Source organism: Brachyistius frenatus, unplaced genomic scaffold (genome assembly GCF_029030835.1).
Source record: "Brachyistius frenatus isolate BFR_SWC_R1_liver_20210118 unplaced genomic scaffold, ASM2903083v1 Contig_11, whole genome shotgun sequence".
NCBI classification, from domain to species: Eukaryota; Metazoa; Chordata; class Actinopteri; family Embiotocidae; genus Brachyistius; species Brachyistius frenatus.
The window spans coordinates 3,558,017-3,573,253 of record NW_027210610.1 but is presented as its reverse complement, the minus strand read 5'-3'; the positions used below and the strand labels follow the sequence as shown (position 1 = coordinate 3,573,253).

The 15,237-nt window shown below is 37.1% G+C and overlaps 1 protein-coding gene across 2 annotated transcripts; it reads right to left on the bottom strand.

Moving 5' to 3' along the window:
- Positions 1–2,185: 2,185 nt before the first annotated feature.
- On the bottom strand, positions 2,186–14,702 carry LOC138616970 (uncharacterized). 2 transcript variants are annotated; one of them, XM_069691595.1, is made up of 17 exons: positions 14,628–14,702; positions 13,649–13,703; positions 13,404–13,436; positions 13,130–13,306; positions 12,741–12,892; positions 12,564–12,653; positions 12,195–12,261; positions 11,476–11,639; positions 8,671–8,776; positions 8,552–8,581; positions 8,297–8,473; positions 7,479–7,633; positions 7,290–7,379; positions 6,180–6,227; positions 6,003–6,084; positions 5,749–5,912; positions 2,186–3,899 (listed from the first exon to the last, which is right to left on the bottom strand). In XM_069691595.1, exons 2-17 carry the CDS (start codon positions 13,701–13,703, stop codon positions 3,744–3,746), a joined length of 1,746 nt encoding a protein of 581 aa, XP_069547696.1. In that variant the 5' UTR covers positions 14,628–14,702; the 3' UTR covers positions 2,186–3,743. The 2 variants fall into 2 exon arrangements, with proteins under 2 accessions (XP_069547696.1, XP_069547695.1); XM_069691594.1 differs by lacking the exon at positions 14,628–14,702 and having other exon boundaries at positions 13,649–13,712.
- Positions 14,703–15,237: the final 535 nt, after the last annotated feature.

The window sequence follows — 15,237 nt, the reverse complement described above, 5'->3', positions numbered from 1 at the left end:
AACACACTTACAGTATTCTGCTTCCTCAAAATGTCTGAGTGTACTGTATTTATGTCTTAGTATGAAAAAAATTACTGGTGCAGTAATTGAGATTTTATTGGACGTTAGGCTGCTCGTAATACTTCTAAACACACGTGCTGTTGAGTTCAAAATACAACCATGCTTCTGATAATTTCAGTAAAAATATAAGTAGTTTAAGTATAAGCTATTTGGGCAGCATACATAAATATGCACAATAAATATAGTAATGACATGCTAAAAAGCTGCAGTCAATGCATTTTCTTATTTTTGACATTTTTGCTCGTGCAGGAGCAGAATTTTTTTCAGAGGGAGATCCCTTCAAGAAAGCACTTTGTCTTTCTCCACATTGTTGTATTCACATAAGAAAATTGGTTTTAACCCTCCTTCCACTATTGTTTCCTCATTGATTTCAGTTGTGCACTCAGTCACATGAAGATATTGCTTTGGGCCATTTCCATCATATACGACAGTGATTGCATAACTAGTCTAATTAATTGACAACAAATCATACTTTGTTTTGTAATTTTACCTGTGCATTGCATTGAGAGAGTAGCAGCACAAGTTTCCAGTGTGAATAAAATCATCTTAGAGTAATAATATTAATCTGGGACCCACCTTTAGATTCAAGCACCAAGCTTACAATTGAAAGGACCCTTTATGTTGTAGCTGAGTGATTTTCAAAACTGGAAAACAGATCACCCTGAGGTACAAAGAGTACCTGTAGGAGTGACATGGAGAATTAGGAAGAAAAATTATAGAGCAGAAATAATGTTGAATGAATATAATTTGTGTGGGGACAACAAACAAACAGGGTGCACTAATTGTAGCGAGGATATCTTGTTTACAGACTGAATGTTTTAGATCCACTGATGCAGCCAGTAGTTTACCAAGTATAATATAGTCGCCATATAGCCATAATGAGGACACTGAGGAAAGAAGTCAAGCATTACAACTTCAAATACCCTTTATAGCAAAAGATGCAATCATTTTCCAAAGAGCACCTCATGTTTGTCATTTATATAATTATGCATGAATTTATTTAGTTTCTTCCTTCAATTTAGTTTTTCAATTCTTGTGTAAATAAGAAAAAAAGGTGCCAATCCTTTAAATAAACAAACAAACAAAAACAACAGGTATTTTAAGTGCATGGAAAAGGTCAGGGAGGGGACATGTGTATCTCTGAAGCTTGTGCAGCTGATTTTTCTATAGATTCCCCCAGAGGATTCAGCATCACAGAAAACAACACTTTTTCATATTCAGCAGTTCGGGAGCCTCGTTGGACTTTGTAATCTGAGAGAGTCTGAAGAGCAGCAGGATTGTTAGTTTAATTTTTAACTTTTGTTGACATCTGTGTGTCTAAACAGGTCAAACGGCGAATTCAAGAACCTGTTTTGATCTTGCCAAGCCCTAATACGAGAGTGGATCAAAAACTTCCGAACTACTGCTTTTGCACGTAAGTGGTGCGCAGCAATATGATGTGGACCGGAGGAAACTATGATCTCCATGATTAAGTGTTTTGAATTTTGTCACATGATTAAAATCAGGACCCAGGTTACGCACTTTTTTGTGAAAGCTGTGCGCATGGCGATTTTTCCATTGACATGACCAGATGGCGAACAACAAATGTTGTGACAAACTCAGGAAATCAACAACAAAGAACCCTTCAGAAATGCTTCAGAAACCCTACGGTAACGAAGCAGTGGGCCTGGAGAGGTATTTTGAGTGACCTTTGTGTTTCAAGAGGAGCAGAACGTCCCTGTCAAAAAACATTGCGAGTTTAGTGGGGCTAAGAAACTTTATAGAGATGGGTGAAACTTTGATGAGTTTAAATGACTTTATATGGACATAGGATTTAGACTAAAGTGACTTACAATAAGTCCATTTATTATTATTTTTTTTACACACTAAGGTAATATAAGTGATCTGAGATGGTGTTGGCAGGGGTTTATCTTCTGTCTTATTTTCAAAAGGTTTGCTCATGGTGTGGCTTCCTTTATCAGCCATGGTATTTGTTATTGGGAGCTTGTTCATTCAGCTTCGCAACTGCAGTAATTTCATCCCTTTTTATACAGTTCTGTTCATCTGGGTTGTTGGTTATCAACATTGACTTATGCTCTTTGTTCACGGGGAGGTTAACCTTGTTCTCCCAACACCAGACCAAACAGACCAAACACTTCCTTTATTTTCAGATTCAGTTATAGAAGATCACTTTGTTTGTTTTCATCTTACAGAAAACCTTAGCAATATTAACATTAGACATAGGTTTAGTCCTATTACTGTAGGTACATATATTGGACAAAATGAGTATTAATCGTCCCTGTAATGGATAATTCTTTCATGACAAAGCACTTTTCCTCCACTGTTGGCTCATCTTCAAAGAGCAGTTCAAGATCAACCCAATCTGCTTGATCCAGGAAGTGATGCACCTTCTTATGCAACTGGTGGAAAGAAGTATGAATTCAACAAGCACACGAGGAAGAGGAGCCTTGCTGCATGTTTGAGTTCAACATTGTGAACGCATCCTTTAATTCACATTCTGGACATCGAGCACATGTTCTTATCCAGAGTAGTGATTGAAATAAGCTTTAGATCAGATTTCCATTTAGATCATACACACTAGTGAGTCATATTTCTTATGAGTGATAATACATTTTCCTCAAAGGATAAAATATTAAGTCGTCTTACCACACGTTCACTATCAAGAGAGCAAAACAAAAGATCCGTCAGTTAAATCTTAAACAATTTTAAAGTTGCATAAATATAAATTTACACTAAAAACTATGACAACTTCTAAATGGGGATTACCCTGCAAATCTATCTGATATCCTTAAACCTTTATATTCCATCCTGTCTTTCTATAGAGTTAAAACGTGGTCATTAGGCTGCAGGACCTTTTCACATCGTGTTCCCTTCCTCTGGAACAATCTCCCTGCTGGCATCAGACACTTTGACTCTGCTAAGGCCTTTAAAGGACCAGTGTGTAGGATTTAGGTGGATGTATTGCCACAAATGAAATATCATATTCATAATCAAACTTAAAGTACAATCACCCTAAAACTATAAGGATAGTGTTTTTATTAACTTAGAATGAGATGTTTATTTCTACATAAGGAGCGGGTCCTTGTTCAAGGAGTATGTTGCATTGCCATGTTTTCTACAGTAACCGAGAATGGACAAACCTCACCATAGGATGCCACTTAATCATGCAAACTGTTCTTTTAAATCAAAACTTAATTCCAAGAAACTACAATATAAACAACCATGTGAAAACAAATATTGATGTTTCTAATTAGTGGTTTGGCTACATCGACTATATTGTCTAAGATGTAATTGATTGCTTTGTTTTCTACTATACACCCCATATGTTTAGATAAAGCAAAGAAAACCAGCTTTACTATAAATCTAAAGATATTTTTGTGTTTGGTAATATTACCATTTTTAATATTCTGCACTACTAAAACTGAAGTTTGAATGCCTGAGTAGTCAAAACAACATTAAACATGCGTTAAGCTCACACAGTCCAACATTAAAAACACTGCAGTTTAATCAATAGCGTCTTTGTTTACCCTGTGGTTATATGACCACAGTAACGATAGTCCAATAAAAAAAAAAAGAAGTCAGAATCACCAATAAAACGCTACTCTTCAAGCCTTAACATATAAAGATAAATAATTAGTGCAATATATGGAATTATTTTCCTAGTAGTTCTTCACAGATCCCAATTACATGAAAATGCCACAAAGACACACCAGCAGCAGAAACAGTGAGACGGGTCCAGGGGAAATGGACGCTGATGAGGTGTAGATTGTTCTGCTATGAAGGGACTGTGTGGGCCGAAACACGTGCTGATGTCCTGCCCAAGAGGGGAACATCATCATCTGGTGGAGTTAAAGGAGAAGTTAAATATCATTCAGGACAGACTGAAGTTTTAGATCGGTTGGGATGGTGAAGCCTGTCATGTCACAATGTATTTTGTCTGGATTAACCAAGTTATACTGTGATTTAACTGTTGTTTACAGATGATGGGAGATTGTGTTTATCTGTACTGTACAAAGACAATCAGTCACATGTTTATCTTTCTCTGCTGTACGCTGACAAGTGTCATAACAAGAGCAGCTGATGTCACAGTTTACTGCAGTTTCAATTAAAAAAAGGTAAACTAAACAGGGGACTATCTAAATACATTTAGCCACAAGGACAAGAATAAGTTTGGCTTTAGCTTTGAAGTCCAGCCCATCGAATTTAAGACTAAACACATTTTTGGATTCTTACATCAATATTAGATGATCACTATTAGGCGCATAAGCTCTTGCGATCCATAACTTCCCAGGAAAAACAAACAAACAAGACAACATGTTTTTTTTTTTGCAGGATAAGAGTTAAATGTTCAACTCATCTGACCTTATTTACTGAACTGATGTTTCACCTTTAAATAAAGCCCCCCAAAAAAGCTGCCCAGTGTCTGACCATAGACAGTCATCAGCTGAAGATAATTTAAAAAAAAAACCTGAATTCGACTTTTAAAAAAGTTTGGTTATCTAGGTTAGTCCCAGCTAATATAATACCAAAATGAAAGCCGACAGTGTATTGATCCTGTAAGTAATCCCAGCAGAGTCACAGCTTGATAATGATCATTCCTCTGTGCTGTACAGTTCAGTTGTTATCTATCACTAAAGGACATCACTGAGCAGCATTGTTGCTCACATTCCTTCATTGAGATGAACAGGTGCACTTTTTCTTCGCTGATGTCACGTGCACAGTGTTGTTTCACTAAATACTAACGTGCCAGAGTTCCCAACAAATGCACCATTTGTTCCTGTTTGGTAAACACTACAGTGCCGTGCTGTTTTTGGCAATCATTTTTGAAGAAGTAGAGACCACTTACTCTGAACGTTACACACATGGTCCCAGTACAGGGACCGCCAGGATGGATGGGGTTAAACATTAAATAGGATGCACCTGACCGCAATTTGGAGCACTATGGCAAAAGGTCTGAATACATTTATAAATAACATTTCAGTTTGGGATTTTTTATAAATTCGCAAACATTTCTGATAACACTATTTCAATATGGGTTATTGAGTGTAGATTGATGGGAAAAAACTGTAAATTGTATTCATTAAAAATGTAATCAACAACACAATAAAATGTGTAGTAAGTGAAAAAGTCTGACTACTTTCTTAGGTGACTGTATATTCAGTTGTTCATTTACTTTTTCCCATACTACTGATTCAACGGTTTCATTTGATGTTAAAGTAAAGTCCTAAAATTGTAAGAAGGAGTCAGAGATTTAATTTCAGTCATCATTTCATTTCAAATCCTTCATACATCGGTGATGTGTAACCATGTGAGCATAACAATGTCAAAGAGATTAGCATCAAGGAAATCTGACAACACTGCTTTTCAGCGTAATCTACCCTTCAGGTCATCATAATCATCATTCATTGTTATCTGTTTATTTCCTCTTTCCCTTAAACTCACCAAAAGATGAAGGATTTCTGTTACCAATATTTAAAAAAAATTAATTGTTTGGTAATTATTTGAAATTTCAGTATATCTATTGGAAATAAAAATTGTGTTTGAGCAGTAGAGCAGAGCAATGCCTTTTATGTTTTTCATTCAAGGTCTGCTTTCACTGAACTATATGCAGACTTCTGATCTATAAGAAAGGCTAGTCCTCTACCTCTTTATTGCATCTTCAGCATCAAGGTGATAAGTAGCACCTACCAGGTTTTGGTCCACCTTGACTGACTCTTTAAAAACTGTCCAAACCACTGCTTCATTGCATGAAGGTGTAGTTAAGGAGCCATTGTAGCGGTAGTATGCTTTGCGGTTCACATTGCCAAGCAAGTCATCAATGGAGAGCTCTTCTGTGACTTCAACTTTTGAGCCTACAGTAAAGCAAAATGCAAAAGATGTTGTGATACATTTGTGTCCACATTCAGTGTTTTTGCTTGTTTGTTAAACAGGTGTTCACTCACTGATATTTTGAATTGCAGAGAGGTAGTTGGTCAGTTTCTTCCAGGCATCCATGTCAGATGCTGGACTTGACGTGAGATGGGTCTATTTAGACAAATGTGAAAATTTGATGATAGAGTTGTACAATCTACTGATCATCAAACATTTGAGTCACAGTTTAAGAAGCCGAAACTACTTACTGTATTATTTTCTGAGATGCCAGAGCTGCTTTTGGTATCAGGCATAGGCTGGAAAAAAAAAAAAGAAGAAATTAACACAATAAACCGATCTTTTTTTTTGTTTTGTTGTTATTATTACTTTTGGAATGTCATTACATTGGAAAAAGAAAAAGCTTAAGGTTCTCAGCCAATAAGCAAACTAAATTTCTTCGACTAATTCAAAAATCTTTTATATATCAGCAATTCTACAGTTTCTGTTCATGAAGTCACAAATATACACAATGTTTGCATGTTTATGATCGCCGTTAAACAGGATAGTGGAGTTTGTATCTGGCATTGCTTCAACATAACATTTTGGAAGATGATAAGCATTCTTATTTTGACGTTAGCTCTCTCATGAAAATAAAAAGGCAGATTTGAGGGAATCCTTATTAGCAAACTCAACATCAGGTGTGAACCACACTGTGGATCAGATAGCCTGAACTGGAAGAATGGTGGGTATGGAGGTGAAATTTAGTGACCTCATAACTTTTCAAGTGTACGCAGTTATTGTCTTGTGATGAATGGCGGCAGGTAGCAGGCATACCAATCCCTTGAGATGAAACGCTGATAAACTGGATTGAGAGATGTATGGTTGTGCAACTCAAGCTGTTAGCCGAAACTAGTTTGATAAGTAACGCCTCGTTTGAAAAATGTTGCAACAAATTCAAATCTAGAATTAAACAATGATCAGATCAGGACTCATCCATTCACCTTCATCTGAAGGACAAGGGACTCTCATAAGAACAGAAATGGCCAGGAAGACCGATGGTTTGAAAAACGATTAAACAACGTTCTCTACGTCAAACTGGAGCGACCATCACCTAACAGAGGAGGTTTACAACACCACTTATCAGCCACTTACAATAAAATCCTGGGATCTTAACACCCATTCACACCATGACTCGTGACCCAACGTCTCACATGATGTTCACGTGGGTCAACAACTCACATGTGCCCTCGATGACTTTCAGGGTTTTATTGACCCAACAAAAGATGAAAAACCTGGGGCTCTGCACCAGTCACTATGGACTGAAGAAGTCTTTTGGATGAGAGATGAAACTATGACATACTGCTACACTGAACGTTTACCTCAATGAAGAATCCCAGCACTGCCAGGCCATCAGGACTCTTAATTGCTTCATCCAGAGTTAAATCTTTCCTCTTGCTCACTATGTGCATCTGGACAAAAGACACAGTCAGTGACTTGCACACAAGCAAAAACTATTAGAAAACAATGGTTTAATAAATAAAATGCATCAGTGCAGTGCCTGTAACTACCTCCATTGGGTATCTTTTTGAATCCACGGTGTGCTCTGAGCCCTCGGAGTCTTGTGATGTGGAGCCCCAGTGGAAGTGGAACTGAAGGGTGGAATAGACGTATCCCAACCCTCCCCCTGAGATCTCCACCATGTCGTCCTTCAACACACACTTCACTGAGAGTTCAGTGAGAACACAAGAAAACAAAATGCATTTACAAACATGAATGTTATTGAACAAATGTGCATAAAAGGTTTCTAAAAATAACTCAAAATAAATATAAAATATATAATATAAAAAAATATATAAAAGATAATAATACAAAATAAAAACAGCTCACCATTTTTACAGCTGACTTTCCATCTTTTGAAACTCACCTGTTTGGCATTTTAGATGTTAATAATCCAATTCTATGTCAAATAATTAGCCTTTATTATTTAATAATAGCTAATAATTAACTAATTAGTATTAGCTATTATAAACTAATTATCGTATGTGTCCAATCAATCAATTTGGATCGCTGGAAAGTTAAGTCCAATAACGCAACTTCAATTACCCCTAATCACCACAGGTGCTGCCAAAGAAAACATTACAGATATTTTTGAATTCCACAGAATCATGTTTGAGGGTGGTAGACAATGTGGTGATGTGATATAAGATCTGCTCTGTCTGTGCAACTTAATACGGCCTCTGTCAACCTTCCACCAACATGAGGATAAACATGACACAGACGGCTCGGGTGGAATCAGTCTTTAGAGTTTGTCATGTAATAATATTTTGTGTTTTATCTTGCCAACATGCTCAACAATCAGCCATTATAAAAAAGAAATCCGTCAAACCTGAGTGGCCGGTGTTCGTCATGTAATTGATGGCATGCTTGTCATCAAACTTTGTAAATGTGAAGGCATGAAGGTGCTGGTCCATCACGACTTTCTTTTCCTCAATGTTGATGGGAGACTGACGCTCGCCTCCACAGAAGGAATGAGGCAGAAGGTGCCAATTAGATGGACTGTACTCTAGAGGTAGAGAAATAAAAGTTTTCAAGACAGATTCTCATCCCTGCAGCATTATCACTTCAAGACTCTGATACTTACCGCAGTGATCATCGTAGCACCATGGAGGACCTACAGAACAGCAGAACAGTCATATTTAATGTGCCAACTCAGACACTTGAATATTATGAGTCACATTCGTGTCTGATTTTCCAACTCACTGGGGGGCAGAGGAGTCGCAGGCGAGGCATACACTTGGCGTTCATTAAGTTCTTGTGTAGGTCGATAGATATTAATGAGGTCTGTCTTTATGGGAAACAGCTCAATCTAAAGACAGAGAAAAATATGTTTCCTCAACCCACAGTGATGTTAGAGTCAGTAACAACCCCCCAGCAGTCAAAGGGCCCATACTTTGGTGTCAGCAGAGAGCACTATACATTCACATTGTAAGGATAAACTGAGGGAATAAATAACCCTCTTGAACTGCCATGATGGCCTGTATTTGTTCTACTGGCAGCCTTTGTGTCATTCTGTCTCAACTATTTGCCCTGCTACTCTGCATGAATTCACAACATTTCTCATTGCAGAGGTTTTTGGCTTCAGGTCAGTGGTGGAGTCTAACTAAATACTAATGTACTCATACTCAATACTCATGTGCTTTGCTTACGATCAAATCAAAGGTGGGCTACTTGTACTTTACTTGAGTATTTCTATTCTATGCAACTTCATACTTCTGCGCCACTAAATCTTAGCGACAAATACTATACTTTTTAGTCCACTACATTTGTCTGCAATGCGTTAGTTACTTCTCAGAATTGAACTTTTCATGCACTTCCTGTCCAGTGAAAACCATGTACTGTATCTCCAAATTTGTTGATTTTTTAATTTTAATTTTTCTGATTAACTTAAATTCTGATTAAATGTTCCTTTATGAGTTCATTAAATCATCTATTTCTAAAGCAATATAAGAACCTTCATTGAAGGTGGAAAATATATCATCACAAAGCTGAAGACAGGACTGATACACGGCTCTGTCGGGACAATGAGGCCACAAACATATGATGCACTACTGTAGATAAAATTTACCAAAGAAGTTAAAATGAGCATAACCTTAAATAAGAACATCGGTAAAAGGCACAGTAATGCAGAGGGAATATAAATCCAAGATCATCAAATATACCAGTAGAACACAGAGAGGGAGCTTTTTTGTTTAGTGTGTCGTTTTACTTTTGATACTTTATGTATACTAATAGTACTGACATACTTTTACTTCAATAAAGTTTTGAATGCAGTGATTTTTACTTGCAGAGGAGTATTTTCAAAGTGTGATATCAGTACTTTCACTTCAGCAAAACACCTGAACAGTTCTTCTGCCACTGGCTTTAAACAGTCCTGTAACAGTGTTGGACTCATAATGGACAGTTATAGGGGGAAAAAGAAAAAAAAATCCCCAAAACTTGTTCATAGTGGAAGTCTTTCTATTTAATACTTCCCTCTTCCTTGTCGTACATTACCCATTGTATAACTCAACCGCTAGCAGTTCACCTTGAGATTGGGCATGTTAAGCTACAGTGACTGTTCAAACCTTGGGACACAACCCTCAAGCTGGGGTGTGGAGCTGATGTATGGTAACTTCACTTCTTTTAAACTCCTCACCCCCAGGTTGTTAGCATTCAAGGGGTCACCACACAACTCATAAAACAGTAGCACTTTCTTGGCACCTGCAGACGGATTCTGATGTGATGATTTTCAACCCCCCACCCCCCTCTCTCTCTTCACTCAAAAAAGCCTTCAAACTGCAGGGCCCATGCCTGTAAAATTCAGTGGGCGCGTCATAATCTTTTCTAAATGTTTGGGCTTTGAGTTGACATCAAAGAGTCATGCACCTGCTGAGCAACCAGACGCAGCCAAGAACATACGGTATGCATAAACATGTACATTCCATTAGAGCACTGATGGCTGTCAGGTAGATAAGATGGAGGGAAAGAGTATCACTCATCAACATACAAATAACTCAAAATTATCTGGGTTTCTTTTCTTTCCACAGTCGCAAGCAATTTAGCCGACATTGTTACTTGTCGTTACTGTCAACAGAAAATAAAACAAGGCTGGTTATCAAACACATTCATCAAACCAGACTTGTTATCTAGTGATGCACACCCTGACACACCTGGCTGCTTGTTTAACAGGTTGTATGTGATTCCACCTGCCATAGGTCATTTAGTGCTTCAGATGTTCGTTATAACTATGGTTTGTTTGTATATTATATAATATATATAGATATATACTGTACTGTATATATATATATACACATATATATATATATATGTTGACTGTGTTTCTTGGTTTGTTTGTATATAATATATATAGATATATAATGTACTGTATATACTGTGCATTTTATATTTTATATTTATATTTTTTACTGCTATTTTATTGCTTTTCTATTATTCTATTCTATTCTATTATTTTATTCTATTATTTCTATTATTATCTTATTGCTTCTGTATGCTGCTGTAGCGAAAAAAAATTCCCCTCGGGGATTAATAAAGTAAATACCTACCTACCTACCTACCTACCTACCTACCGAATGAACCTTAATTGTGGGGAATAACAATAATTATAGCAATACTGCACATATAAGCTCTTTGAACGTTTTAATTAAGCAATATTACAGAGAGGGTGATGCGCCTCGGTCCTGACCACATGTCGTGCCAATAATCACGAATCACGTAATATTGTGATTATGCAGCAAGTTACCAACTAAATATGTAATCTAAATGTATTCATATTGTGGGGCAATTCGCTCTCAAAATATAAAACGTTTTGTTAGCGGGAGCTCCGTTTCCATGGTAAATGGGGTATGACTAACAACGATCCAAATGTACAGTTGACCAATCAGATTGCTGGGTCAGAACTACTTGTTGTATAATGGCCCATAAATTTCTGTTTCTGATGAGGGCATGTGTTGACTAAACAAGACCTTTCTCTTCTCTCACCATGAAAACGAAGACTGCCAAACTCACCAGATCTTTGTGGATTGTGATTGGCTCCTGAAAGACCGTCCACACGACTGTTTCGTTGCAGTAGGGGGTGGTCAGGGAGCCCATGTACCGATAGAACTTTGTGAGGTCTACATTTCCAATCAGGTCATCGATAGAGATGGTGTGGTTTATTTTGACCTCATTGTCTGTGGAAAGATGTAAAATCAAAAGGTGGCAATGAGATGAAAGTCATGTAAATTAAAAAAAAAAAACTAAAATAACAGTGTTCTTAGTTTAATGCTGTGAACATAATAAATCAATGGAATAAGATGAGCAATAGTCAACATCGCCATGCATCAATTGCACTTTGATTACAGTTTGCTAAGTGACTCAACAAACATTTATGAGTTCACCTGAAAAATAAGAGCACCCGCAGAGGTAGACCACAAACACCATGATATCCTTTTCATAATCTAGTTTGGCAGCAGGTTTTCTCAATAAAAATAAAACATCGGGGCACTAAACACATTTCCGGCACCAAGCCCTGAATTTCGAGAACTGTTTTGTGTCCTTTGGTGAAATGCACACCATAAATAAAGATACTCACACCAGTCATGCTTCTTGTAAAGAGAAATGCATTGCGCATGACAAAAATACTTACCAGTAACTGCAATATATTCTGTACTAGATCTCTATATTGCTGAGACCTTTGTTAAAATTTACGACAAAGAATCCCCAAGAAACAATAGACCAACTCCTACCTGTGACATTTGACAGGTAAGACGTGAGAATGCGCCATGGTTCAGTCATATTTCCATCCTCTTTTCCCTGAAGGTAGAAGAAATAATTACTGTTGCAATATTACAGTATCTTTATAATCTGAAAATGAACTCTCCAGCGCTGAATGTGAAAATATTCTGTTATATTTCGGGATTCAAATCATCATCAGAGAGCCAGCGCATGAACTGTAGTGACAAGGTGTAAAAAGTGGGTGAATGCATCATTGTGCAACGTATTCCCAATGGGCAAGATGACATTTTACAAAGATGTAAACATTTTCACTAAATACTTTTCATTTTAAGTTCGGCAAATTGAAGACATGTCTGTGGGATAAACTGTGTAGGACTTACATTTATGAAAAAGCCAAGCGCAGCAATTCCATCAGAAAGAGTTGTTGCCTCCTGCACTGTAAGACCTTTCCTCACACTGACTATGTGCATCTACAAGAGATTACATCAAGTGGTAAAACAAAAGTAGAGTAACACATTAAGAGGCATGATGTCAAGTGATGCCAAACACTCCTGTACCTCCATCGGGTATCTGTACTTATCGATCGTGTGCTCTGAACCTGGATGGTAAGCTGTGTCGCCCCAGTGGAAGTGAAACTGAAGTGAGGAATATGTTCCATTGAGTCCACCTCCACTCACTTCAACTTGATTTTCTTCCAACTTGAGTTTCACTGTGCGTGGAAAAGATGGAGAGGCGTTTAGTTACATTAAGTTAAGCATGTTTTAATCATATGAACCCGTTTTTTCTGTGGAAAATACACAGTGCATATGGAATAATTTAGTTGTCCAGTGATCAAAGAAGTAAAAGTACCAACAACAGTTTCAGACTCAGTCCAAGTACCTCAGAATTATAAGTATTTAAGTAAATGTACGGACAAAAAGGAAGTTAGAAGTCTTGGTTCGTGTACCTGTATGCCCATTGTTTGTGATGGACTTGATGACGTGCTGAGAGGAGAAGTTGACGAACGAAAAGTTACACAGGTGAGGGTCACTCACAACATGGCTGGTGACTATATCAATAGGAGACTGCCTTTTTTCTCCACAAAAAGAACCGGAGATGTCTTTCCATTGGGTCGGGGAGTAGCCTGCGAAGGTTAGAGATGTGCTCAGTACCACAAACTTATGTTGCCTAATCATGGTTTGATCTAAATCACTCTAAGTCACACATCTGTCCTCACTTACTGCAGCCAAAGTAGCACCATTCATTTGCAGCGGCTGAAACAAAAATATAACAGGCTGTGAATACTGGTTGTTCACATCGTAAATAAACTGCATCTTAATCTGAAAAATGGAACTGGCGTAAAAAGGAAAAATGTAGTGTATCTTTAATCCAAACACAATTATGGAAGCAGAAATGGATGTGGCTCATCAATATATCTTTAAAAAAAAAAGTCATTTCAAATTAAAAATGTATTCGTTTTACTCACCACATTTTGCCAAAGACCCCAAACTCAAGCACAGCAGAAAGGCTGGAAGATACATCTTCACAGGAGAAAAAAAAAAAAGACTCATCAAATTCTGAATTGGATTTCACAGTTTGCCCTAAAATCATTTTTCACATGTAATTTACATTTCAAGTAACTATGTTTGAGAGAGAGAAAGCAGCTCTGTTCTGTCCTCAGTGATTTCTAGCTGGTGTTTTCAGTGGTGGAAGGGGTACTCAGATCTTTTACTTAAGTCAAAGTAGCAATATCACAATAAGAAAAATGTTCATTTACAAGAAAAAGTCCTGCATTCATAAGTTAAATAGGCAGTTCAGAATGTCATATTTATCATATATTAATTATTGGAATAATGCCTCATTAACATGTACATCTGAGCAGCATTTTGATGTCAGCAGAGGTCATTTCAACTCATGGTACTGCTAAATAGTCTACCAATAACAGCGCATATATAACATTCTGATGAAGTATTTTACACATAAGATATTGAACTGAAAAGTAACTCAGTGTAGTTGTGAAATGAATACAGTGGAGTACAAAGTACAAAGTACAGTAATTCCACCTGAAATTTAGTTGAGTAGAAGCATAAAGTAGCAAAAAATATTATTTTTTTTTGAAATATTAATGTAAAGTAAAAGTACCTCTAAACTACACTTAAGTACAGTATTTGAGTAATTGTGCCTAGCAACAGTGCACCAGTGGGTATACTTAATGATGAAGGCTCACTGTTTGCTAAGTCAAACAGATATTCTGTGTTTTTGCTGCTGTGGCTTCAGTTCTGGACTCTTGAGTCTTTCCCTACTTCGGATTAACCACCAAGACACCAAATCAACAGAGGACAGAGCATCACAGTTAGTGACCAGATTTGTGATGCCGACGACTTGCAAACCTAATCTTGTATGATGTAAAAGTGATTAAAATTGGAAGAATTACTCAGTGGTGAAAATTTGACAGATAATCCTACCTTACTCTCTGGGCCTCAAGTCTCCGAGGCTTAAAAAAAAATGGTATGTTAGTTTAAATTGTCACATCAAAAACGTGTGTCTTTCCAAACGAGGCTGTCAATAAGAAAATGGTGAAAAATTGCCTTGGAAGGTTTCAGGGTAGTGATATAGAACAGGAGGGGCAAACAATGGGAGGGGGGCCACTGTGTATACAACACTAAACCAGTATGGGGGAGACACGTAACATGACCAGGTCATTAGAGGACATTACAATCTAAATAGAGGTGTTTAAAGTAAGCCAATAATCTGATCAAATTTACACCTAAATTAATCTGCATGACACAGAACTGTTGTGTCAATACTGTGTGTGGGCTACCCCACACACAGTATTGACACAACACAACACATGAAAGAAAGAATTGATTTGACATTAATGTTGAATTAAAGTCTTTCCTTTAATACCAAAAGAATGCTTTTGATTTTTCAAACTTGGTAGAAACCATCTATTTACTGCCAATTAGTTGTAAAAAAAAAACCTCGGATGAAACTAAAAGTTGCAAACCGCACACTCCAGCAAACATTCCTACAAAACTTAAAATGAGATTGATTTCAAATTATTCCATTTGAACT

What these genes read in the sequence shown, in the direction of transcription:
- LOC138616970 (XM_069691595.1), bottom strand. Translation starts at nt 13,703, where the DNA reads ATGTATCTTCCAGCCTTTCTGCTGTGCTTGAGTTTGGGGTCTTTGGCA. An exon ending in TCACAATCCACAAAGATCTG is followed by an intron (nt 8,777 to 11,475) that starts GTGAGTTTGGCA and finishes CTCTGTCTTTAG; the next exon opens with ATTGAGCTGTTTCCCATAAA. An exon ending in TGCTGGGATTCTTCATTGAG is followed by an intron (nt 6,228 to 7,289) that starts GTAAACGTTCAG and finishes TTTTTTTTCCAG; the next exon opens with CCTATGCCTGATACCAAAAG.